This window comes from Tachyglossus aculeatus, chromosome X1 (assembly GCF_015852505.1).
Source record: "Tachyglossus aculeatus isolate mTacAcu1 chromosome X1, mTacAcu1.pri, whole genome shotgun sequence".
Taxonomy (NCBI): Eukaryota; Metazoa; Chordata; class Mammalia; order Monotremata; family Tachyglossidae; genus Tachyglossus; species Tachyglossus aculeatus.
This window is the reverse complement of record NC_052101.1, coordinates 39,097,894-39,122,236: the sequence shown is the minus strand read 5'-3', so window position 1 is coordinate 39,122,236 and position 24,343 is coordinate 39,097,894. Positions and strand designations below refer to the sequence as shown.

The 24,343-nt window shown below is 48.3% G+C and overlaps 1 protein-coding gene across 1 annotated transcript in view; it reads right to left on the bottom strand.

The window, feature by feature from the left end:
- The window catches only part of NEURL1B (neuralized E3 ubiquitin protein ligase 1B), a 47,430-nt gene extending 23,334 nt beyond the window's left edge, over positions 1 to 24,096 (bottom strand). The window contains exon 1 of the mRNA XM_038740599.1: positions 24,049 to 24,096. Within this exon, the coding sequence (XP_038596527.1) occupies positions 24,049 to 24,082 (34 nt within the window). The 5' untranslated portion in view covers positions 24,083 to 24,096. The remainder of the gene's footprint in view (positions 1 to 24,048) is intronic.
- Positions 24,097 to 24,343: the final 247 nt, after the last annotated feature.

The following is a 24,343-nucleotide window of genomic DNA, read 5'->3' as shown; positions in this document are numbered from 1 at the left end:
TTATCAATTTAGCATCCCTAGCGGGCCCAGGACTTTCAAAGACAGCATAATCATTACTGTTTTCCAGAGGAAGGAATTGACTAAATCCATCTCTTGTCTTTGATCACATAGAGAAGCAGAGAAGCAGCGTGACCTAGCGGAAAGAGCACAGACCTGGGAGACAGAGGGCCTGGGTTCTAAACCCGGCTCCACCACTTGCCTGCTCTGTGACCTTGGGCAAGTCTTTTCATTTCTCTGTGCCTCAGTTTCCCCATCTGTAAAATGGGGATTAAGATTATGAACTCCATGAGGGACATGAACTACGTCCAACTGATTACTATTCTGCCTGACAGAGTACGTGCTTAATAAATATCATTAAAAAAAAAGCTTGACATTTCTATTTGGTCTGCTTGGGCAGGGAACGTATCTACCAAGTCTGTTATATTGTACTCTCCCAAGCACTTAGTAGTGCTCTGCAGTATGATTGATTGATTGATTGGGTTAGAGTCTCACAACCTTCCTTTCAACAGGGATTCTTGAGCCCCAAACCACCTGTTTTTTAGGGATACCAAAAAGCAGAATCTCAGGTCCATGACCCCCCAACAGTTGGCAGTTTTGGGCAAACCAATCTCTCAGTCAGCCCCTCTCCCAGGGCAAGGACAATCTGATCTGGCCAGGAGAAATATACGCTGGTATTTCTCACCTTACATCCTGGGCACGGCCTAGGGTAAGAGGGGCACCTCTTACAAGGCTTATATGTTTCACAGGAAGTAGTGTGGCCTAATGGAAAGCGTATGAGCCTAGGAGTCAGTTGACCTGGGTTCTAATCTTGGCTCTGCCACCTCCTTGCAGTTTGACCTTGGGCAAGTCACTTCTCTGTGCCTCAGTTACCTCATCTGTAAAATGAAGATTAAATTTTATTCCCACCTACCTAGACTATGAGCCCCATGTGGGATGGTGACTGTTTCTGACCTGGTGGTCTAGTATCTACCACAGCACTTAATACAGAGCACATAGTAAACCCTCACCGAAAACCATTATCATCATCACCATTCATTCAATCGTATTTATTGAGCGCTTACTGTGTGCAGAGCACTGTACTATCACACCTCCTCAGGTTTCCTGCAGAAAAACCAAGTCTCACACACCCCATCGGATTGGTTAAACCAGGAGGGTGCAGTAGTGTCCTTGGACAAACAAGGAGAGTAATAATAATAACAACACTTGTAGTATTTACTAAGCGCTTACTATGTGCCAAGCACTGTTCTAACCCCTGGAATAGATACAAAGTAAACAGGCTGGGGACATCCCAGTCCCACATGGGGTTCACAGTCTTAATCCCCATTTTACAGATGAGGTAACTGAGGCCCAGAGAAGTTAAGTCACAGCAGACATGTGGCGGAGCTTTGATTAGAACCCAGGTCCTCTGTTTCCCAGGCCAGTGCTCTTTCCACGAGACCATGTTGCTTCCTGTGATTTGTTCCCCTTCATGAGAATAAATCATACCCAAGAAAACGTCCTCTCCTAAGGCTGGCTGGCTAATTCTCTTACATCTGAGACATCAGCCTGTCTCTCTTTAGCTTTTGAAGACCCATGTAATAATAATAATAATAATGATGTTGGTATTTGTTAAGCGCTTACCATGTGCAAAGCACTGTTCTAAGCACTGGGGAGGTTACAAGGTGATCAGGTTGTTCCATGTGGGGCTCACAGTCATAATCCCCATTTTCCAGATGAGGTCACTGAGGCACAGAGAAGTTAAGCGATTGGCCAAAGTCACACAGCTGACAGTTGGTGGAGCTGGGATGTGAACCCATGACCTTGGACTCCAAAGCCCGTGACCTGTGACTTTCTGGGAGCTCAGAAAAACAAACTGAAAACACTTGCTCGCTTTGTGTAGAAACAGACCGTGTCTGTTACTAGAAAACAAACATTTCTTGACACTAAACGGCACATTACAGTTGGTGTCATAATAGTATTAATAATAATTGTGGGAGTCATTCATTCATTCAGTCATATTTATTGAGTGCTTACTATGTGCAGAGCACTGTACTAAGCTCTTGGGAAGTACAAGTCAGCAACATATAGGGACGATCCCTGCCCAACAACGTTAAGCACTATGCATCAAGTCTTGTACTAAATGCTGGGGCAGATGCAAGGTAATCAGGTTCCACGTGAGGCTCACAGTCTAAGGAGCAGATGAGGGAACTGAGGCACAAAAAAGTTAAGTGACTTGCCCAAGGTCACACAACAGGCAAGGGGTTGAGCTCTGATTAGACTCTGACTCCCCAGGCCTGTGTTCTTCCCACTAAACCACACTGTTCCACTGGTGTGACTTCAGCTTCTTTTATCTAGATGGGGAGATAACCTAAACAATTCATCAGGATTCGCTCCACTTTTAATAGTTGTATATACAAACTACGGTTCAGGAATTTTATAGTAAATCAATACCAGTGATTGCTTCAATAGCTTTGGCTCCTAAATCTCAAACTCTAATCCCTCCCTGTATCATTTTGATTGCTTTTGAAACCAGTTTCTGGGCCTTTAAAATGTCCATTTCACTTGCCCAAAGGAATCCTGAAGTTCGTATAATTATTCTGAAAATTTCAGAAACAAGGATACAATAGTTATGATTTCATTCCTGCATATTAATTGTCTTGGCATCCTCTCTTTATATCTGCTATTATTCAAACCAAGATCCTCCTCTGGGAACCCATCCTGCGCAGAATGTCCACCACTGACACAAATAATACAACTCTGTTGTACTGTACTGACCCACTTACTACAGTGTTCTGCACACAGTAAGCACTCAATAAACACCACTGATCAATTGATAACCAGCCTGTTCTTCACAAATGTCTTTATCAGTGTTTCCTCTTGAGCTCATCATCTTTTTTCCCCAGACAGAGAGAAGGGGCCACGGTCCCTGCACGGCTCATAACTCAATCTATCACATTTTTTGAGCACCTACTGCATTGTACTAAGTGCTTAATAATAATAATAATAATGTTGATATTTGTTAAGCATTACTAAGTGCCAAGCACTGTTCTAAGCACTGGGGCAGATACAAGGTAATCATGTTGTCCCACGTGGGGCTCACAGTCTTAATCCCCATTTTCCAGATGAGGGAACTGAGGCCCAGAGAAGTGAAGTGACTTGCCCAAGGTCACACAGCTAAGTGGCGGAGCTGGGATTAGAACCCACGACCTCTGGCTCCCCAGCCCGGGCTCTTTCCACTGAGCCACGCTGCTTCTCTGCTTTTCAAAACCTCCAGGGACCTCACCCACCTCACCTGACAGTCCAGCCAGTGGGAGCTTCCGCCAGCAAACCCTTGGGTAGCCAGCGGGTCGTAATTTACCCGCAGACTTTGGCCCCGACAAGGTGTCAGGGCATCGACCGGACTTAATGTTGAAGCTTCAGTGTGTACTTTTTAAACGGCGCTTCCTAAGCACCTGCTACGAGACAAGCACTGCACTAAACGCTGTGGCAGATACAAGATAATCAAGTTGGACAAAGTCCCACATGGGGCTCACGGTCTAAGGCGGAGGGAGGAGAATTGAATCCCCATTTTGCAAATGAGGTAACTGAAGCCCAGGGAAGTCAAGTGACTTGCCCAAGGTCACACAGCAGACAAGTGGCAGAACTAGGGAAAGGACTCAGGCCCCACTCCCAGGCCCATATTCTTTCCACTAATAATAATAATAATGGCATTTGTTGAGTGCTTACTATGTGTGAAACACTGTTCTAAGCGCTGGGGGGAATACAAGGTGATCAGGTTGTCCCACGTGGGGCTCACAGTCTTCATTCCCATTTTCCAGATGAGGGAACTGAGGCCCAGAGAAGTGAAGTGACTTGCCCAAAGACACAGCTGACAAGTGGTGGAGCAGGGATGAGAACCCATGACCTCTGGCTCCCAAGCCCGGGCTCTTTCCACTGAGCCATGCTGCTTCCCTGCTAGTTACCTTTCCTGGCTCAGATGTGTCGTTTCACTGCAACAGGGTAAGATTCTTCCTCCGGCCTCTCCTGGCCAGGGCACTGAGAGCCCCTCTAGACTGTAAGCTCGTGGTAGGCAGGGAATGTGTCTGTTATATTGTACTCTCCCTAGCACATGTACAGCGCTCTGCACACAGTAAGTGCTCAATAAATACGATTGACTAACCAGAATTCCAGGCGTGGCTGTGGTAAGGGCTTCTTTTAAAGCCATATTTATGTACATATTTATTACTATTTATTTTACTTGTACATATTTACTACTCTATTTTATTAATGATGTGCCTATAGGTATAATTCTATTTACTCTGACGGTTTTGACACCTGTCTACATGTCTACAGTCTGTCTTCCCCTTCCAGACTGTGAGCCCGTTGCTGGGTAGGGACCGTCTCTACATGTTGCTGACTTGTACTTCCCAAGCGCTTAGTACAGTGCTTTGCACACGGTAAGCGCTCAACAAATACAATTGAATGAATGAATGAATGAAAGCCAGTCACCCTGGGAGAGCAGCAGGATCTGTTTGACATAGGTTCAGTGCAGATCAGGACACTACCCGGGGGGTAGTCGGGGCCCAAACCCGGGGTTGATGGGCAGACAAGAATCCGAGGGGTTGATTTTCCCGACTGGTGTCCAGAGGCTCGTCTTGTCTAAACTCCAGTGTCCTCGAGCCCAGCACTCAGCTTTGGTCACTGCAGGTCCCTCCCTGTCCCTTGAGGGGACCATCCCCAACGTTTATAAATGGGAGTTGCTGGCTGCAGCGGGGCCATATTAGGAACCGCTGTCTTCTCTCCCATATCTGCCTCGGCAGGTCGGCCGAGTTATCTTCGCCGTCACCCTTAAGGCCCATCTTCCGTGGCCACTACCCATTTCGGCTGACCTTTCTCCTCCCAGGCTCTGCTTCTGAGGGCACCAAACCAGTCTGAGCCTGGGAAGCTGAGAGGGAGGCGGCGCTTCCTGCTCCATTTTCCCGGCAGCTGAGGGCCAGAGGTTAGGGGAGGAGCAGGATCTGAAGGTTCATTCCCCTCTAGGCAGTCAGGACCTCAGGAATGGACAGAACAGACATCAGGGAGAGTAAGGAATGTGCTCTTTCCATTAGGCCTCGCAAAACGCACCAAATGGAGGGGAAAGGGGAAGAGGAAGAGACGGGGCGCATAGGAGAGGAGTTGGTGAAGGAGGTATCTCCGGGATGTGTAGGCTTTCTGGAAGCCTGGGAGTGGCTAGGAGAAGACATGCGTGACAGATACTAGAACTCCCAAGGTTTTATCTCTTAAATAGACCATGATTCCCGTATCGGGCAGGGACTGTGTCTGACTTAATTAACTTGTACTTACCCTAGCGCTTCAGAACAGTGACAGATAGTAAGCACTTAAATACTATAAGTAGAGAAGCAGTGTGGCCTGGGAGCACAGGCCTGTGAGTCATAAGATCATGGGTTCTAATCCCAGCTAAGCCACATGTCTGCTGTGAGACCTTGAGCAAGTCATTTCAATTATCTTGGCCTCAGCTATCTTGTCTCTAAAATGGGGATGAAGACTGTGAGCCCTATGTAGGACAGGGATGTGTACAACCTGACATTTAAATACCAAATACAAAAAAAAAAGCTATACCTTGAAAAATCTTTGTTCTGCCTTCTCTCCTTGTGTGAACCCCGTTTTAGCTTCTCACAACTGCTTGCAAAAGCGATGACATTTTGGGGAAGGAAATATTCATTTAGATTTGTTGATCGCACCTTTTTTCCTCTCACCTCGTTTGGAGACATTGACTCAAGGTCATCCGTGTTCACATCAGCATCAGCGCTGCTTCTGGTTCTAACACTGAGATTGAGTTCACGAGGAGAGGGACTGGGGGAGGTGCAGGAAGGCAAGGGAGCAGTGAATGCTAACATCCCTCTGATGGCCATGGGGGCACATGGAGGAAAATCCTCACCCTCTCCCTCTCATTCGTTCAATAACATTTATTGAGAGCTTCTTCCTCACCACCACACTCATCAAGGGGCTGACTCGGGGCCACCTCCTCGTCCACATCCTACCTCTGGCCTGGAACTCTCTTTCTTCTCATATCTGAGAAGCATATCTTCTCATATCTGAGAAGCGTGTGGCTCAGTGGAAAGAGCACGGGCTTTGGAGTCAGAGGTCATGGGTTCAAATCCTGGCTCTGCCACTTGTCAGCTGTGTGACTTTGGGCAAGTCACTTAACTTCCCTGTGCCTCAGTTACCTCATCTGCAAAATGGGGATTAGGACTGTGAGCCCCCCGTGGGACAACCTGATCACCTTATAACCTCCCCCGTGCTTAATACAGTGCTTTGCACATAGTAAGTGCTTAATAAATGCCATCATTATTATTATTATTATTATTTGACAGACTCTTCCCACCTTCAAAGCCTTAATGAAGGCACATCTCATCATCATTATCATCATCACCATCAATCGTATTTATTGAGCGCTTACTGTGTGCAGAGCACTGTACTAAGTGCTTAGGAAGTACAAGTTGGCAACATATAGAGACAGTCCCTACCCAACAGTGGGCTCACAGTCTAAAAGGGGGAGACAGAGAACAAAACCAAACATACCAACAAAATAAAATAAATAGAATAAATAGAATAGATATGTACAAGTAAAATAAATAAATAAATAAATAGAGTAATAAATATGTACAAACATATATACATATATACAGGTGCTGTGGGGAAGGGAAGGAGGTAGGATGGGGCGATGAAGAGGGGGACGAGGGGGAGAGGAAGGAAGGGGCTCAGTCTGGGAAGGCCTCCTGGAGGAGGTGAGCTCTCAGTAGGGCCTTGAAGGGAGGAAGAGAGCTGGCTTGGCGAATGGGCAGGGGGAGAGCATTCCAGGCCCGGGGGATGACGTGGGCTGGGGGTCGATGGCGGGATAGGCGAGAACGAGGTACGGTGAGGAGATTAGCAGCGGAGGAGCAGAGGGTGCGGGCTGGGCTGGAGAAGGAGAGAAGGGAGGTGAGGTAGGAGGGGGCGAGGTGATGGACAGCCTTGAAGCCCAGGGTGAGGAGTTTCTGCCTGATGCGCAGATTGATTGGTAGCCACTGGAGATTTTTGAGGAGGGGAGTAATATGCCCAGAGTGTTTCTGGACAAAGATAATCTGGGCAGCAGCATGAAGTATGGATTGAAGTGGGGAGAGACATGAGGATGGGAGATCAGAGAGAAGGCTGATGCAGTAGCCTTCAAGAGGCCTCCCCTGACTAAGCTCTCTTTTCCTTTTCTTCAATTCCCCTCTGTCATCCCGACTTTCTCCCTTTATTTCATCCCCCCCAGCCCCACAGTACTTACATACATATCTGTAATTTATTTACTTATATTGATGTCTGTCTCCCCCTCTAGACTGGAAGATTGTTGTGGGCAGGGAACGAGTTGTTATAGTGTACTCTCCTCGGTGTTTAGTGCAGTGCTCTGCACACAGTAAGCACTCCATAAACACGACTGATTGATTGACCAAGAAAGCATCTGTCTACTTCCTGGCCATGGCCAGCGGGACTGTGCGGTCACCCCCAGGGCTGATTCTTTGAGTCTCACCCCCTGTACGGCTCAATAGGCTGGCCTGGGCCTGGTTTTCCTCCATCTCTCTTCCAGGGCGGGCGAGCAGAGACGAGGAGATAGAAGCCTTCTCACAGGCTCCAGCCAGCCTGTCCATCCAGGCCCGGAGCTCCCAAGAATGTACACTGGCCTCATTAGCCAGACTGCTCTGGGCACCAAATTCTGAGTCCCGATGCTACCGACCACCTGATGGGTTGCTTTTGTACAGAGCTGTAAAGAATAAGGAACCAGGGGAAGAGGTAATCTCCTAGGGAACAACCAAAGAGAAAGCTAAAGAGAGAGAGACACTTTATCTATCCTTCCCCCACTCTTATTTCAGAGATAAGGGCACAAAAATCAGCACAATTGTCCCTAAACCAAGTATTACCTTTAAATAGCTGCCTGACATTTTGACATTTGCAAACACTTCATGGGAAATGTTTTCCTCTAATAGAAAGCGGGTTTCGAAGGCATTTACCAGAAGGCTGTGCTTGTTAAAGAATGTTCAGTGGACTTATTCAAAGTTGCAGTTTTCTCTGAGGATCAGAAGTCGACTCATTAGAGCCTTAAAACCCCAGAAAAAGCCTCCCTCAGCCTCCCCAGTCCCATGAGGGGTGTGAACGGGCAGCTTTGAGGAACAAAGCCCGGATCTCTGCTGCTGAGGTGTTGGAGCGAACTCTAAAACATTAATGGAAACTCACACCCTAGGGATCATTTAGACTCCCCTTGCTTGGCTGCCCTTATCACTTTATCGACAGCAGGGTCCCGATTCTAAATCTGGAGCGATGGAGAGGACACAGAAATGAGGGCTAGGATGGGTCTCCTACCTTGGGCCAGAAGCACTGCGGCCTAGTGGATAGAGAATGGGCCTCAGAGTCAGAAGGACCTGGGTTCTAATCCCAGCTCTGCCACTTGTCTCCCTCGTGACCTTGGGCAAGTCACTTCACTTCTCTGTGCCTCAATCACCTCATCTGTAAAATGGGGATTAAGACTGTGAGTCCCACACGGGACCGTGTCCAACCTGATTAGCTTGAATCTACCTCAGTATTTAGTACAGAGCCTGGCACATAGTAAGCACCCTGCCGTGATGTCTTGGTCTTCTCTTTCCTCTGCACTCTGCAGGCCTAGATACCAGGAGAGCTCAGAGCAGCCTGGAATCAGGATTAGGGGCTCAGAAAGACTCAGGGGGTTTGCTTCATAAACATCTCAGGGGGCTATTTTGGGCTAGGCCAGCCCTTCTGGGACCAAAGGAGCCCAGGGGAAAGGGGGGATGTTTATCCCGTCTTTCCTTGGCTCCACTTAGACTCCAGAGTTCTGGTTCATGAATACCCCCAGGGGACTCCACAAGTAGTCTTCAGGGCTTCTTTAGACAAGCCCTGACTGCTGAGGAGCTGAGGATACCTTTTTATGATATTTGCTAAGTGCTTACTATGTGACAAGCACATAGTACTAAGCTGTGGGGTAGAAGCAAGATAATTAATTAGGTTGGACCCAGTCCCTATCCTTCATGAGGCTCAGAGTCTAGGCAGGAGGGAGTAGGACTATAATCCCCATTTTACAGATGAGGAAACTAAAGCACGGAGAATTTAAAGGACTTGCCCAAGGTCACAGAGCAGACAAGTAAGCTCGTCATAGGCATGGAATGTGTCTATTGTTGAATTTCACTCTCCCAAGTGCTTAGTACAGTGCTCTGTACACAGCAAGCACTCAATAAATATGATTGATTGAATGAATGAATGAAGTGGCAGAGCCAGAATTAGAACTCAGGTCCTTTGGCTCCCGGGCCAGTGCTCTTTCCATTACGCCATGCTGCTTCCTGTGGCCTTGGGGAGCCCCAGGGGCTGACCCTAATTTCAGTCTGGCTTTATCTCGAGGTCCTGGGGGTTTGAAAGGACAGCAGGACAATGGGTGAATCTAGCGGGGCACTTTCTCCATCATGCTTGGCTGATAATAATAACAATAATAATGATGGTATTTGTTAAGTGCTTACTATGTGCAAATAATAATAATAATGATGGTATTTGTTAAGTGCTTGCTATGTGCAAAGCACTGTTCTAAGCACTGGGGGGATACAAGGTGATCAGGTTGTCCCACGTGGAGCTCATAGTCTTAATCCCCATTTTACAGATGAGGTAACTGAGGCACAGAGAAGTCAAGTGACTGGCCCAAACTCACACAGCTGACAGTTGGCAGAGCTGGAATTTGAACCCATGACCTTTGACTCCAAAGCCCAGGCTCTTTCCACTGAGCCAATTGCTCCACATCCCCAGCTGCACCCCAAATTCTCTCGAGGGAAGAGAGCCAAAGGGCTCCTGCAGGGGCCCCGGGAGGAAGATACATTTCTGAGATGGCACAGTAAGATGGGCAAAGTCTGTTCCAGAGCATAAAAGGAAGTAGTTCAGGTTGTGAGATGCCCAAAACCCATTCCCTCTTCCTCTCTCCAAACAAATTCTTCCTCCTCCATCGGTCTCTATCCCAGTTGCTTTTCAGTCCCACCTTCTAAATCTCCGGGGCCAAAGGGAGAGCCTTCCTGGAGGAATTCTGGTTTAAGTCACCCACCAGTCTCCGGGCAACCGCCAACTGGTGCTGTTTCCTTCTGCACTTAGCTGCTTGCTTCTGCCCGGCTGGACATTGTGACTCTGGACTCCCTGAGTGAAAAGAAAGGAATTCCCCCACTGCCAATCTGAGAGACATCTGAAAAGACAGCCATCCCTAATCACCTTCCGCTAGCCAGCTGGTGACCAGCCACCCCTGGCCAAGGGAAAGGCAGGCTTGGCTAGGTGAAGGAAAACGGCTCAGCCAGTTCCTGGGGTGGGGGTAGGTAGGGACTCAGCCCCTCCTTGCCAGCAGTGGGAAATATGGGAGAGCATTTTCAGGGAGAAGGACTCTGGGGGGTTTAGCAGGGGAGGACAACCGTAAGGCCAACAAGGGAGGGAAGGAGGGACTCTGGGGCTGTGATAATTTGCAGGAAGAAGAATAAGGCCCTGGAGTTTGGGGAGGAGGGGAGGGAGGGAGAGGGGGTGGGAAGAGAGGGGAGGGTGGGGGAGAACATTGTGTGACCTTGGGCAAGTTACTGAACTTCCCGGTGCCTCAGTTGCCTCATCTGTAAAATGGTGATTAAGACCATGAGCCCCAGGTGGGATGTGGATTGTGTCCAACCTGATTACCTTGTATCTACCCCAGGGCTTAGAAGAGTGTCTGGCACATAGTGAACACTTAACAGATACCATAAAATAAGGAGGAGGAGCAGGAGGATAGGGAGGAGTGGTAATGGAGGAAGGGAAGGTGGGAGAGGAGGGGAGGGAGGAAGATGGGGAGGGAGGAGGAGGAAGGGCAACCCCGGGTGTCTCTCTTACCTTCCTTTAGAGGTCATCTACTTGGTTGGACTGGGCTACGTCAGGGGACTGAACTATCAAACTGGAGCAGTACTTCCCACTGTACTCTCTGCTCTGTTTACCAGTGGCCCTTGGGAAACCCCATCTCTTCCTGCAGGCCTTCTCCCTGCCGATTTCTAATTCTCCCCAGGTTTTCTCACCCCCGCTGCCACTTCAGCGTCACATTAGCGTCGGCCATTCGCAATCTCCCTCTGCACTTAGGCACATATTTTACATACTCTATTTACCTAAGCACTAACATGTATACATATCCTCTTTTCCCTCCTCATCCTATCTGAATTATTATTCTAGTACCTGTCTATCCCGCTGCCTTTGAGGGAGGGGATGCTGTCTACTAACTTGACTGTATTCTCCAAGTGCTTAGTAGAGTGCTCTGCACACAATACACTCTCAAGAAATAGTAATGATTGATTGGTTGGCCCATGTAGACACAGCTAAAGGAAAAAAAAGCCACATCCCTGACAGCTCTCTAGGGAGAGCAAGGGGAGGTGGGGGGTGGTATTTGTTAACCACTTACTATGTGCCAGGCACTATACTAAATGTTGGGTAGGTGCGACATAATCAAAACGGTCCATATCCCCAGTTTACAGATGAGGTAACCGAGGCCGAGAGAAGTGGAGTGACTTGCCCAAGGTCACCAGCTAGGATGTCAACTCTGGGACCAGCCTAAACAGGCCTCTTTTGGTCCTCTGGGGTCACTTTAAATGGAGGATGGAGCAGGTGGACAGTGTCTAGATGTGATAAGTAAGAGAGCTATGATGTGGCAGAGAGTAGGGGTATATGCTGTGTGACTCCCCATTCTCTCCACCCCCTACTAAGTGGTTGGAACTAGAAGCAGCATGGCTTAGTGGACAGACCTAGGTTCTAATCCCGGCTCTGCCACCTGGATTTGTGACCTTGGGCAAGTCACTTCACTTCCCTGCGCCTCAGTTACCTCACCTGTACAATGGGGATTAGACAGCGAGCCCCATGCGAGACATGGACTGTGTCCAACCTGATTATCCTGTATCTCCCCAGAGCTTAGAAGAGTGCCTGGCACATAGTAAGTGCTTAACAAATACCATTAAAAAAAACGGGGGGGGGGGGGGGGAGGTGGTGATTTCTTCCAGGATCAAACAATCAATCAATCAATTGCATTTAATCAGGAGACTACAATAGAAGAGAGTTGGTAGGTGTGTCCCCTGCCCACAGTGAGCATAAAGACTGCAGCTCTGTTGGCAGGACAGCCACAAATGCAAAAAGGAAGCACTTCTTCTCCCAGTGGGTGGTAAGCAGATGGCATTCACCCCCACAGGAAGCTGTGCAGCTGAAAATATCGGCAAGTTCAGAAGAGGCTTGGTTAAATCCACAGATGAATGGTCTACAATGGGTTACTAGAGGGAAAGCTAGGGACGTGGAAAGAAATTTTAGCTTGTTGGCGGGCCCATCGCCCTAACTGGGAGGATGAACATGCAGGAGGCCAATCATCACCTGGCTGCTCCAAACATCCCGGCGCCACTGACAACCGCAAGATGTTTCTTCAGTTCTTACATTCTCAACTTCTTAAAGCTCCACATCGGCATCCTTAGTGTAATCGAGCAGCATCTCTGTCAACTTTCTAAAGTCAGTTTGACAAGGCAAACCAAGTCTTATCTGTGGCCTGCGATGTTGCCAGAGAGACTCAGTTCTCCTCAAAGACTGGAAGGAAACCGGTGGGAATGACCAAGCTAGAACGCTTGGTTGGCCGCATCACTGCCCTCCCTCCAGAACCTCCAGTGGCTCGCCGATGCTCTCTACACCAAACAGAAACTCCTAACCAACGGCTTCAAGCTGATTCTAGCTGATTTCTCCTACATTCCACTGCACACTCTTTACACTGCCCAAGCAAACCTTCTAATTGTCTCGCTCCAACAATCTCATCGCTGAATCATTCATCATTCATCACGCCTGCCTTTCTCCTCCAAGGATCTCCTTCCCCTTTCAAATCCACCAATCCGGGTTCCCCTTCCCCTTCAATCCTCCTAAAAAGGTACCTCCTTCCCGAGGCATTCGTCAACTGCCCTCCCTCACCCCCCGGCCACCTCTCTGGTCACATCATCTGCCCGATTCCCTTTTGCAGCCATGTGTAGATCTGGGGGATATACCACACTAGAAGTTGGGGGTTGGGGGGCTGCCTGCTGGGGCCGTGCCATCCATTGGGAAGACCCACCATTTCGGGAGGTGGACAGGGTCTGCAGAAACTCTGAAGATGACTGCCAAGCATAGTGGCTGAGCCCATTCGGTCATCACTGTGGTGTGCGTCCAGACCACGTCCTGTTAGAGTGATCAGGAGAGTCTGGCAATAAGGAGCTCTTCTATGAAGTCCAAGACCATACCTTTCAGGTGGTCTTGGGGAAAAGACAAATTTCTCTTTTTTTATGATATTTGTTAAGCACTTACTACATGCCATTAACTGTATTATAAGCACTGCGGTGGATACAAGCTTAATCGGGTTGGACAGAGTCCCTGTCCTACATGGGGCTCAAAGTCTTAATCCCCATTTCACAGGTGGGGTCACTGAGGCACAGAGAAGGGAAGTGACTTGCCCGAGGTCACAAAGCTGACAAGTGGTGGATCTGAGACTAGAACCCAGGTCCGTGCTCTTTTCACGAAGCCACGATGCTTCTCATCTGGGCGACTTTTATGCAAGAGTTGGTGGCAGTTTCGAGGCCTGTCCCAAAAGAGCACAGACTTGGGAGCCAGAGGTCATGGGTTCTGATCCTGGCTCTGCCATGTGTCAGCTGTGTGACTTTGGGAAAGTCACTTAACTTCTCTGGGCCTCAGTTGCCTCATCTGTGAAATGGGGATTAAGACTGTGAGCCCCAAGTGAGACAACCTGATCACCTGTTTCCACCCAGTGCCTAGAACAGTGCTTCGCACATAGTAAGCACTTAACAATTCCATTATTATTATTATTATTATTATTATCTTAGGTAGGGAGGTAGCTCTGCTTAATATGTGGGCAAGCAATTAACCGGTTATCTCAACTCCGCGTTCCAGCTGGCAGTGAAACATAAAACCGCACGGATGTCCTCACGCTCCCATCTCTGGCATCCGGTAGATGATGTCTTTGTATGGCAACGCAATGGGCCGGATGTCCAGGCCTCGTGGTCCACAAGAGAAACATCTACGCTGTCTGACCAATCACTCAATCAATCAATCAATCGTATTTATTGAGCGCTTACTATGTGCAGAGCACTGTACTAAGCGCTTGGGAAGTACAAAGCGCTTGGGAAGACCACCATCTTGCGGCCAGAAGACTGAAAACCGAGCTGATGTCATCATGGTGCCATCATCTCAAACCACCCGCGAAGACGACCATTGTGCAGATCTTGGCTGCCTGCCACACACAAGAGCTAGTCAACGGAATGGGCTGCGTTCTGGACTGACTCAGTTTGTCATTCCAACAGCTCAGATCTTGAGCCCGCATGGTCAGAAATCAAGGATGCCACAAACGATACGTCTGCCAGCGTTCTTGGCTTTGTCCAGACACCAAGCTTCATTGGCGGCAAGCATAGAGCACTGCTGCCATAAACATGGAAGCGGTGTCACCTTGCAGAAAGAACGTGAGCCTGGGAATCGGAAAACATGAGTTCTAATTCCAGGTCCGCCGCTCGCTGGCAGGGAGACCGTGGACAAGTCACTTAACTTCTTTGTGCCACAGCAAAATGGGGATTAAATACCTGTTCCAATTTAGGCTGTGGGACGGGGACAGTGTCTGACCAGATTACCTTGCATCTACATAAATCAGCGAATCATAATTTTTGAGTGCTTACTACTATAATAATAATAATAATAATAATAATGGCATTTGTTAAGCACTATGTGCAGAGCACTGTTCTAAGCGCTGGGGGTGGATACAAGGTGATCAAGTTGTCCCACGTGGGGCTCACAGTCTTAATCCCCATTTTACAGATGAGGGAACTGAGGCTCAGAGAAGTTAAGTGGCTTGCCCAAGGTCACACAGCAGACATGTGGCGGAGCCGGGATTCGAACCCATGACCTCTGACTCCAAAGCCCGGGCTCTTTCCACTGATCCACGCTACTTCTCTACTGCATGCGGGGCATTTGGGAGAGTACAACAATTAATGGACACATTCCCAGCCCACAGCGAGCTGACAGGTGAGAGGCGGAGACAGACATTAATATGCCCAGCGCTTAGAACAGTGTTTTGCACATAGTACCTGCTTAATAAATGCTATCATTATAAAGAGATACATTATGGATATGTATGTAATAATAATAATAATAATGGCATTTATTAAGCACTTACTATGGGCAAAGCACTGTTCTAAGCGCTGGCACTGTAAGTGCTGAGGGGATGGGAGGGGGATGAATAAAGGGAGCAAGTCAGGGCAACTCAGAAGGGAGTGGAATAAAGGGAAAAGACGGCTTAGGGAAGACTGATTGGAGAGATGGGCCTACAGTAAGACTTTGAAGGGAGGGAGAGTAATTGCCTCTCGGATATGAAGAGGGATGGGCGTTCCAGGCCAGAAGCAGGATGTGGGCAAGAGGTCGGCAGTGTGATAGACGAAAGCGAGGTACAGTGAGAAGGTTAGCATTAGAGGAGTAAAATGTGCCGGCTGGGTTGTAGTGGGAGAGCAGCTAGGTGAGGTAGGAGGGAGCAAGGCGACTGAGTGCTTAGTACATAGCAAGCGCTTAGCAAATACCAGAATTATCATTGTTATTATGAATAATTATCCCATCCTAAATGCTCAGTCATAACTGTTGACTGATCTTGCTGCAGCAGACAGGTGAGCTGAACACTTCAATGGTCTTAATTGTCCGCCAATAGTCTTGGATCCCGCCCGAAATGATCTTGGGTTTCTCATAATTAACCAGCTCACACTTCCACCACCCAAATCAGAAGAAATGAAGGCTTTAGCCAGGGAGGCCACCGGCTCAGATGGCAATCTCGTGGAGGCGTAGAAACCCCAGAGGCCTGAACTTGCCTCTCTGAACTTGAAGCAGCGTGGCTCGGTGGAAGGAGTCAGAGGTCATGGGTTCAAATCCCCGCTCTGCCGCTTGTCAGCTGTGTGACTTTGGGCAAGTCACTTCACTTCTCTGTGCCTCAGTTACCTCATCTGTAAAATGGGGATTAAGATTGTGAGCCCCAAATGCCTTAGAACAATGCTCCGCTCATTAAGCGCTCAATAAATACAATTGAATGAATTTACTGAGTGTCATCTGTAAAATGGGGATTAAGATTGTGAGCCCCACATGGCTTAGAACAATGCTCTGCTCACAGTAAGCGCTCAATAAATACAGTTGAACGAATGTACTGAGTGTCTGTTGTGTGCAGAGCGATTCACCCGGTTCCTCCTTTGTGCAGAGCACTGAACAAAGTGATACCTGATCACTTTGTATCCTCCCCAGTGCTTAGAACAGTGCTTTGCACATAGTAAGCGCTTAACAAATACCAAAATTATTATTATTATTGCCAGAAACTGTACGAATCTGTGGATAATCTGTGCATAATCCGGGAATGGGAAAAAGTGCCACAGGAACTCAAAAAAGATGGGCGTTCTGTCCATCTGTATGAGACGAAGGGCAATGATGTCTCATGTGACAGGCATCATATGTTCTCTGTCCTCATGACGGCTGGAAAGATTCTCACTAGAATATCACTGGCCTGTCTGGCCAATTGGCAGAAAAAAAAAATTCATGAAAAGCCAGCATGGTTTTCGAACTGGGCGCAGGGGTGCTGAAGTGATTGGGGTTTTCTAACTTCAACTACTTTTATCTGGGGGGCGGTGGGGAAATAAGCAGGGTCTGAAAAGACTTTGATATGAGGATATGTCTATACCCGATACAAAATGAAGTGAAAGGTTCACAAATATCCAATAAATTCAGGCAGGGTAGACAGCTTATCTGGACGATTCAGGCAAAATAGCACCCACTTGCCATTAGCTAGAAAATCAGGCAAAGACAGATTTTTGTTTTTGTCTGATTGATCCAGATAACTGTAATGAAGCACAAACTTGGATTCTGCCTCAGGTCCTCCCCAGTGTCCCAGCCAAAGGGACAGACACGCACTCACACTCATTTTGTTAATTTAAGTGGCTCTGTACCTGTCCCTGGTTCCCTTCCCCACCCCTTTATTCTTAGACTGGGGTTCAGATATGGTCCCTGAACCCCAAGTTTTTCTTATCTCATTTGTCTTTCTCTTTTCCAATGCTTTGCGCACGGTGGTTGTGTAGTAAATATGACTACTATTAGAGAAGCAGCTTGGCTGAGCGGATAAAAGCAACGCCCTGGGAGTCAGAAGGACCTGTGTTCTAATCCTGCCTCCTCCACGTGTCTGCTATATGACCTTGGGCAAGTTGTTTCACTTCTCTGGGCTTCGGGTACCTGATCTGTAAAATGGGGATAAAAGCGTGCGCCCCGTGTGGGACAGGGACTGTGTCCGACCTGATTAACTTGTATCTACCCCAGTGTTTAGAACAGTTTTTGGTACGTAGTAAGTGCTTAACAAGTACCATAATAATTATTAATTATTACTACAGGAGGTGTCCAGTTTAGTGCTCTACACAAAGGAGGAACGGGGTGAATCGCTCTGCACACAACAGGCACTCAGTACATTCATTCAATTGTATTTATTGAGCGCTTACTGTGAGCAGAGCACTGTTCTAAGCGCTTGACATCTCTTTTTTCTACTGGACCCCTCCCATCAGTTGAAACGTGTGCACAACTCAGTCAACTGCTTGTTTTTAGGTTTTGGGGGCACACACTCGCCACGAAGTCCCTCAAGTGGAAGTTGAGACAGGCCCTGAATTTTAGGACTAGCCCACCTAAATCGGAAGGCCTGGACTCCTTAAGGTCCGTCCAATTGACACTGACATTTCAGCTCTGAGAATCGGTTCATTCATTGATTCATTCAACCGTATTTATTAAGCACTTACTGTGCGCAGAGCACTGCACTAAGCGCTTGGGTGGGAAACTACAACAATAAAGAATAGCAATCTAGACTCAAAGTCTGCTGGGGCTGGTGGGGGAGACAGATATCAGTACAAATAAATTCATTCATTCCATCGTATTTATTGAGCGCTTACTGTGTGCAGAGCACTGTACTAATAATGATGGCATTTGTTAAGCGCTTACTATGTGCAAAGCACTGTTCTAAGCGCTGGGGAGGATGCAAGGTGATCAGATTGTCCCGCATGGGGCTCACAGTCTTAATCCGCATTTTACAGATGAGGTAACTGAGGCCCAGAGAAGCTAAGTGACTTGCCCAAGGTCACACAGCTGACAATTGGCAGAGCTGGGATTTGAACCCAGGACCTCTGACTCCAAATCAATCAAGCAATCAGTCGAATTTATTGAGCGCTTGCAGAGCTGGGATTTGAACCCAGGACCTCTGACTCCAAATCAGTCAATCAATCAATCGAATTTATTGAGCGCTTGCAGAGCTGGGATTTGAACCCAGGACCTCTGACTCCAAATCAGTCAATCAATCAATCGAATTTATTGAGCGCTTACTGCGTGCAGAGCACTGTACTAAGCGCTTGGGAAGTACAAGTTGGCAACCCATAGAGACGGTCCCGACCCAACAGTGGGCTCTCCCACCTTCAAAGCCTTTCTGAAGGCTCATCTCCCCCAGGAGGCCTTCCCAGACTAAGCCCCACTTTTCCCCATCTCCCCATCCCTTCCACCTCGCCCTGACTTGCTCTCTTTGTTCTTCCCCCCCCCCATCCCCGCCCCACAGCACTTTTGTATATATCTGTCATTTCATTTATTTATATCGATGTCTGCTTATTTGTATTGATGTCTGTCTCCCCACCTCTAGACTGTGAGCTCGTTGTGGGCACGGGCTGCCACTCTTTATCGCTGTACTGTAATCAATCAATCAATCAATCAATCGTATTTATTGAGTGCTTACTGTGTGCAGAGCACTGTCCTAAGCACTTGGGAAGTACAAGCTGGCAACATATAGGGACAGTCCCTACCCAACAGTGGGCTCACAGTCTAAAAGACTCTCTGTACTCTCCCAAGTGCTTAGGACAGTGCTCTGCACACAGTAAGTGCTCAATAAATACGATTGAATGAATTGAACAAATGAATAACGATGTCTGTTACTTGTATTGATGTCTGTCTCCCCCCGCCCCCCTACCCCTGCTCTAGACTGTGAGCTCACTGTGGGCAGGGATTGTCTCTCTTTATCACTGTATTGTAGTTTCCCAAGCGCTTAGGACAGTGCTGTGCACACAGTAAGTGCTCAATAAATACGATTGAATGAATTAAACAAATGAATAATGATGTCTGTTACTTGTATTGATGTCTGTCTCCCCCCACCCCCGCTCTAGACTGTGAGTTCACTGTAGGCAGGGATTCTCTCTTTATCGCTGTATTGTCATTTCCCAAGCGCTTAGGACAGTGCTCTGCACACCGTAAGAGCTCAATAAATGCGACTGAATGAATTGAATGAATGAATATTTGATGTCTTTCTCCTGCCTCTAGACTGTGAGCTCATTGTGGGCAGGGATTGTCTCTCTTTATCGCTGAATGTAGTTTCCCAAGTGCTTAGGACAGTGCTCTGCACACCGTAAGAGCTCAATAAATATGACTGAATGAATTGAACGAATGAATATTTGATGTCTTTCTCCCGCCTCTAGACTGTGAGCTCACTGTGGGCAGGGATTGTCTCTCTTTATCGCTGAATGTAGTTTCCCAAGTGCTTAGGACAGTGCTCTGCGCACCGTAAGAGCTCAATAAATACGACTGAATGAATTGAACGAATGAATATTTGATGTCTTTCTCCCGCTTCTAGACTGTGAGCTCATTGTGGGCAGGGATTGTCTCTCTTTATCGCTGAATGTAGTTTCCCAAACGCTTAGGACAGTGCTCTGCAAACAGTAAGCGCTCTATAAATACGACTGAATGAATTGAACGAATGAATATTTGATGTCTTTCTCCCCGCCTCTAGGCTGTGAGCTCCTTGTGAGTGGGGATTGTCTCTCTTTATTGCTGTACTGTACTTTCCTAAGCGCTTAGGACAGCACTCTGCAAACGGTAATCAATCAGTCAATCAATCAATCGTATTTATTGAGCGCTTACTGTGTGCAGAGCACTGTACTAAGCGCTTGGGAAGTACAAGTTGGCAACATATAGAGACAGTCCCTACCCTACCCAACGGTAAGCGCTCAATGAATGAACCCCAGCCTCCAATGTGCGGGCGACGGATTCTGCAGCATGGCAGAGAAGCAGCATGGCCTAGTGGCAGGACCACAGTCTTGGGAGTCAGAGGTCGTGGGTTCTAATCCCGCCGCCGCCACTTGTCTGTTGTGTGACCTTGGGCAAGCCACTTCACTTCTCTGGGCCTCACTTACCTCATCTGTAAAATGGGGATGAAGACTGTAAGCCCCCCGTGGGCCAACCTGATGACCTTGTATCCACTCCGGCACCCAGAACAGCGCTTGGCACATAGCAAACGCTCAAGAAATACCATCATTATTATTATCATTATTATTACCTTGTATCTACCCTTTCAGTTATAACCACGCTTGGCACTTAGCAAGCGCTTAAGAAATACCATCATTATTATTCTCATTATTACTACCTTGTATCTACCCCAGCACTTAGAACAGCTCTTGGCACTTAGCAAGCGCTTAATACCATCATGATTATTCTCATTATTACTACCTTGTATCTACCCCAGCACTTAGAACAGCTCTTGGCACTTAGCAAGCGCTTAATACCATCATGATTATTCTCATTATTACTACCTTGTATCTATCTACCCCAGCGCTTAGAACAGCACTTGGCACATAGTGAGCGCTCAACAAAATACCGTCATCATTATTATTATTACCTTGTTTCTACTCTGGCACTTAGAACAGCGCTTGGCACATAGTAAGCTCTCAACAGATACCATCATCATTATTGTCATTATTATTACCTTGGATCTATCCCGGCACTTAGAACAGCCCTTGGCACATAGCAAGTGCTTAAGACACACCTTCATTATTATTATCATTATTATTACCTTGTATCTACCCTGGCTCTTAGAACAGCACTTGGCACATAGTAATCGCTCAACAAAATGCTGTCATCATTATTATTATTACCTTGTTTCTACTCTGGCACTTAGAACAGCGCTTGGCACATAGTAAGCTCTCAACAGATACCATCATCATTATTGTCATTATTATTACCTTGCATCTATCCTGGCGCTTAGAACACCCCTTGGCACATAGCAAGTGCTTAAGACACAACTTCGTTATTATTATCATTATTATTACCTTGTATCTACCCTGGCTCTTAGAACAGCGCTTGTCACATAGTGAGCGCTCAACAAAATACAGTCACCATTATTATTATTACCTTGTATTTACCCCAGAGTTTAGAACAGTGCTTGGCAAATAGCAAGCGCTCAAGAAACACCATCGCATTATTATCATTATTATCACCTTGTATCTACCCTGGTGCTTAGAACAGTGCTTGGCACATGGTAAAGGCTCAACAAATACCATCATTATTATTATCATTATCATTACCTTGTGTCTACCCCGGCGCTTAGGACAGCACTTGGCACATAGCAAGTGCTTAAGAAACACCATCTTCATTATTACCATTATTATTACCTTGTATCTACCCCGGTGCTTAGAACAGCGCTTGGCACACAGTAAGCGCTCAATGAATACCATCATCATCAACATTATTATTTTGTATCTACCCCTGTGATTAGAACAGCGCTTGGCACATAGCAAGCGCTCAAGAAACACCATCATCATTATTATCATTATTATTACCTTGTATCTACCCTGGTGCTTAGAACAGTGCTTGGCACATGGTAAAGGCTCAACAAATACCATCATTATTATTATCATTATCATTGCCTTGTGTCTACCCTGGCGCTTAGGACAGCGCTTGGCACATAGCAAGTGCTTAAGAAACACCATCATCATCATTACGATTATTATTACCTTGTATCTACCCCGGTGCTTAGAACAGCGCTTGGCACACAGTAAGCGCTCAACGAATACCATCATCATCAACATTATTATTTTGTATCTACCCCTGCGATTAGAACAGCGCTTGGCATATGGTAAGTGCTGAACAAATACCATCATTACTATTATTATTATTATTATTACTATGACCTTGTATGTATCCCATAGGTTAGAAGAGCACTTGGCATTTAGTGAGCGCTGAACAAATACCATCATCATTATGATGATGATGATGATGATCTTGTATGTTCCCCATCCGTTAGAACAGTGTTTGGCACATAGTAAGCTCTGAACAAATACCATCATTTTATTATTATTATGACCTTGAATCATCAATACTATTATCTTGTATCTACCCCATCGGTTAGAACAGCGCTTGGCACATAGTAAGTGCTGAACAAATACCATCATTATTATTATTATGACCTTGTACCATCAACATTTATTATCTTGTATCTACCCCATCGGTTAGAACAGCGCTTGGCACATAGTAAGTACTGAAGAAATACCAACATTATTATTATGATTATGACCTTGTACCATCAACATTATTATCTCGTACGTACCCCATTGGTTAGAACAGTGCTTGGCACATAGTAAGTGCTGAACAAATACCATCATTATTATTATTATGACCTTGTACCATCAACATTTATTATCTTGTATATACCCATTGGTTAGAACAGCGCTTGGCACATAGTAAGTGCTGAACAAATACCATCATTATTATTATGATTATGACCTTGTGCCATCAACATTAGTATCTCGTACGTACCCCATTGGTTAGAACAGTGCTTGGCACATAGTGAGCGCTGAATAAATACCACCATTATTATTATTATGACCTTGTACGTACCCCATTGGTTAGAACAGTGCTTGGCATATAGTGAGCCCTGAACAAATACCATTATTATTATTATTATGACCTTGTATCATCAACATTAATATCTTGTATCTACCCCATCGGTTAGAACAGCGCTTGGCACATAGTGAGAGTGAAAGGAATACCATGATGATGATGATAATGATGGTGATTGTTGGGGTCCGCGAGCCCCTGGCCCCCGAGGCCGTGTCGGGGATGCGGGGGGCCTGGGGGTCGAGGGGTCCGGGCGTCTGGGGTTGAGGGGGTCGAGGGGTCGGGGGGTCGGGGGATATGGGGGTCTGGGGATGTGGGGATGTGGGGGTCTGGGGGGTCGGTGGGTCTGGGGATGTGGGGGTCTGGGGATGTGGGGGTCTGGGGATGTGGAGGTTGGGGGGTCTGGGGATGTGGGGGTCTGGGGGGTCGGTGGGTTGGGGGATCGGGGGTGTGGGGGTCTGGGGATGTGGGGGTCGGTGGGTCGGGGGGTCTGGGGATCTGGGGATGTGGGGGTCTGGGGATGTGAGGGTCTGGGGGTGGTGGGTCGGGGGACCGGGGGATGTGGGGGTCCGGGGATGTGAGGGTCTGGGGGCCGTTGGTTCGGGGGATCGGGGAATGTAGGGGTCTGGGGATGTGGGGGTCTGGGGATTGGGGGATGGAGGGGTCTGGGGATGTGAGGGTCTGGGGATGTGGGGGTCTGGGGATGTGAGGGTCTAGGGGCCGTTGGTTCGGGGGATCGGGGGATGGAGGGGTCTGGGGATGTGGGGGTCTGGGGATTGGGGGATGGAGGAGTCTGGGGATGTGAGGGTCTGGGGGTCGGTGGGTCGGGGGATCGGGGGATGGAGGGGTCTGGGAATGTGAGGGTCTGGAGATGTGGGGGTCTGGGGGTCGGTGGTTCGGGGGATTGGGGGATAGAGGGGTCTGGGGATGTGAGGGTCTGGGGATGTGGGGGTCTGGGGGTCGGTGGGTCGGGGGATTGGGGGATGGAGGAGTCTGGGGATGTGAGGATCTGGGGGTCGGGGGATCAGGGGGTCTGGGGATGTAGGGGTCTGGGGATATGGGGGGTGAGGGGGGGGTGGGGAGTCGGGGGGTCTGGGGATGTGGGGTCTGGCGAGCCGGGGGTCCGGGGATGTGGGGGTCTGGGGGTCGGTGGGTCTGGGGGTGTGGGGGTCTGGGGATGTGGGGGTCTGGGGGTCGGTGGGTCGGGGGATTGGGGGATGTGGGGATGTGGGGGTCGGTGGGTCTGGGGATGTGGGGGTCTGGGGGTCGGTGGGTCCAGGGGTGTGGGGGGTGTGTGGGGGGGTTGGCGGGGGTTACCTGCGGGAGGGGTCCTGTGCACGGCGTTGCCCATGGCTGTGCGGGGGCGGAGGGGAGCCGGAGCGGGGGCGGAGCGGGGCAGGCTCCGGCGGCTCCGCGGCCCCCCGGCCCATTGACGGCGGCTCCGGCCTCCTCCTCCTCCTCCCTCCCTCCTCCCTCCCTCCCTCCTTCCTCCCTCCTTCCTCCCTCCTCCTCCTCCTCCTCCCCGCTGCGGCCCGGCTCGGGGCTCGGGGATCTCGGGGATCTCGGGGATCTCGGGGCAGGACCCGCCCCTCGCCAGGACTCCGCCCCTCCC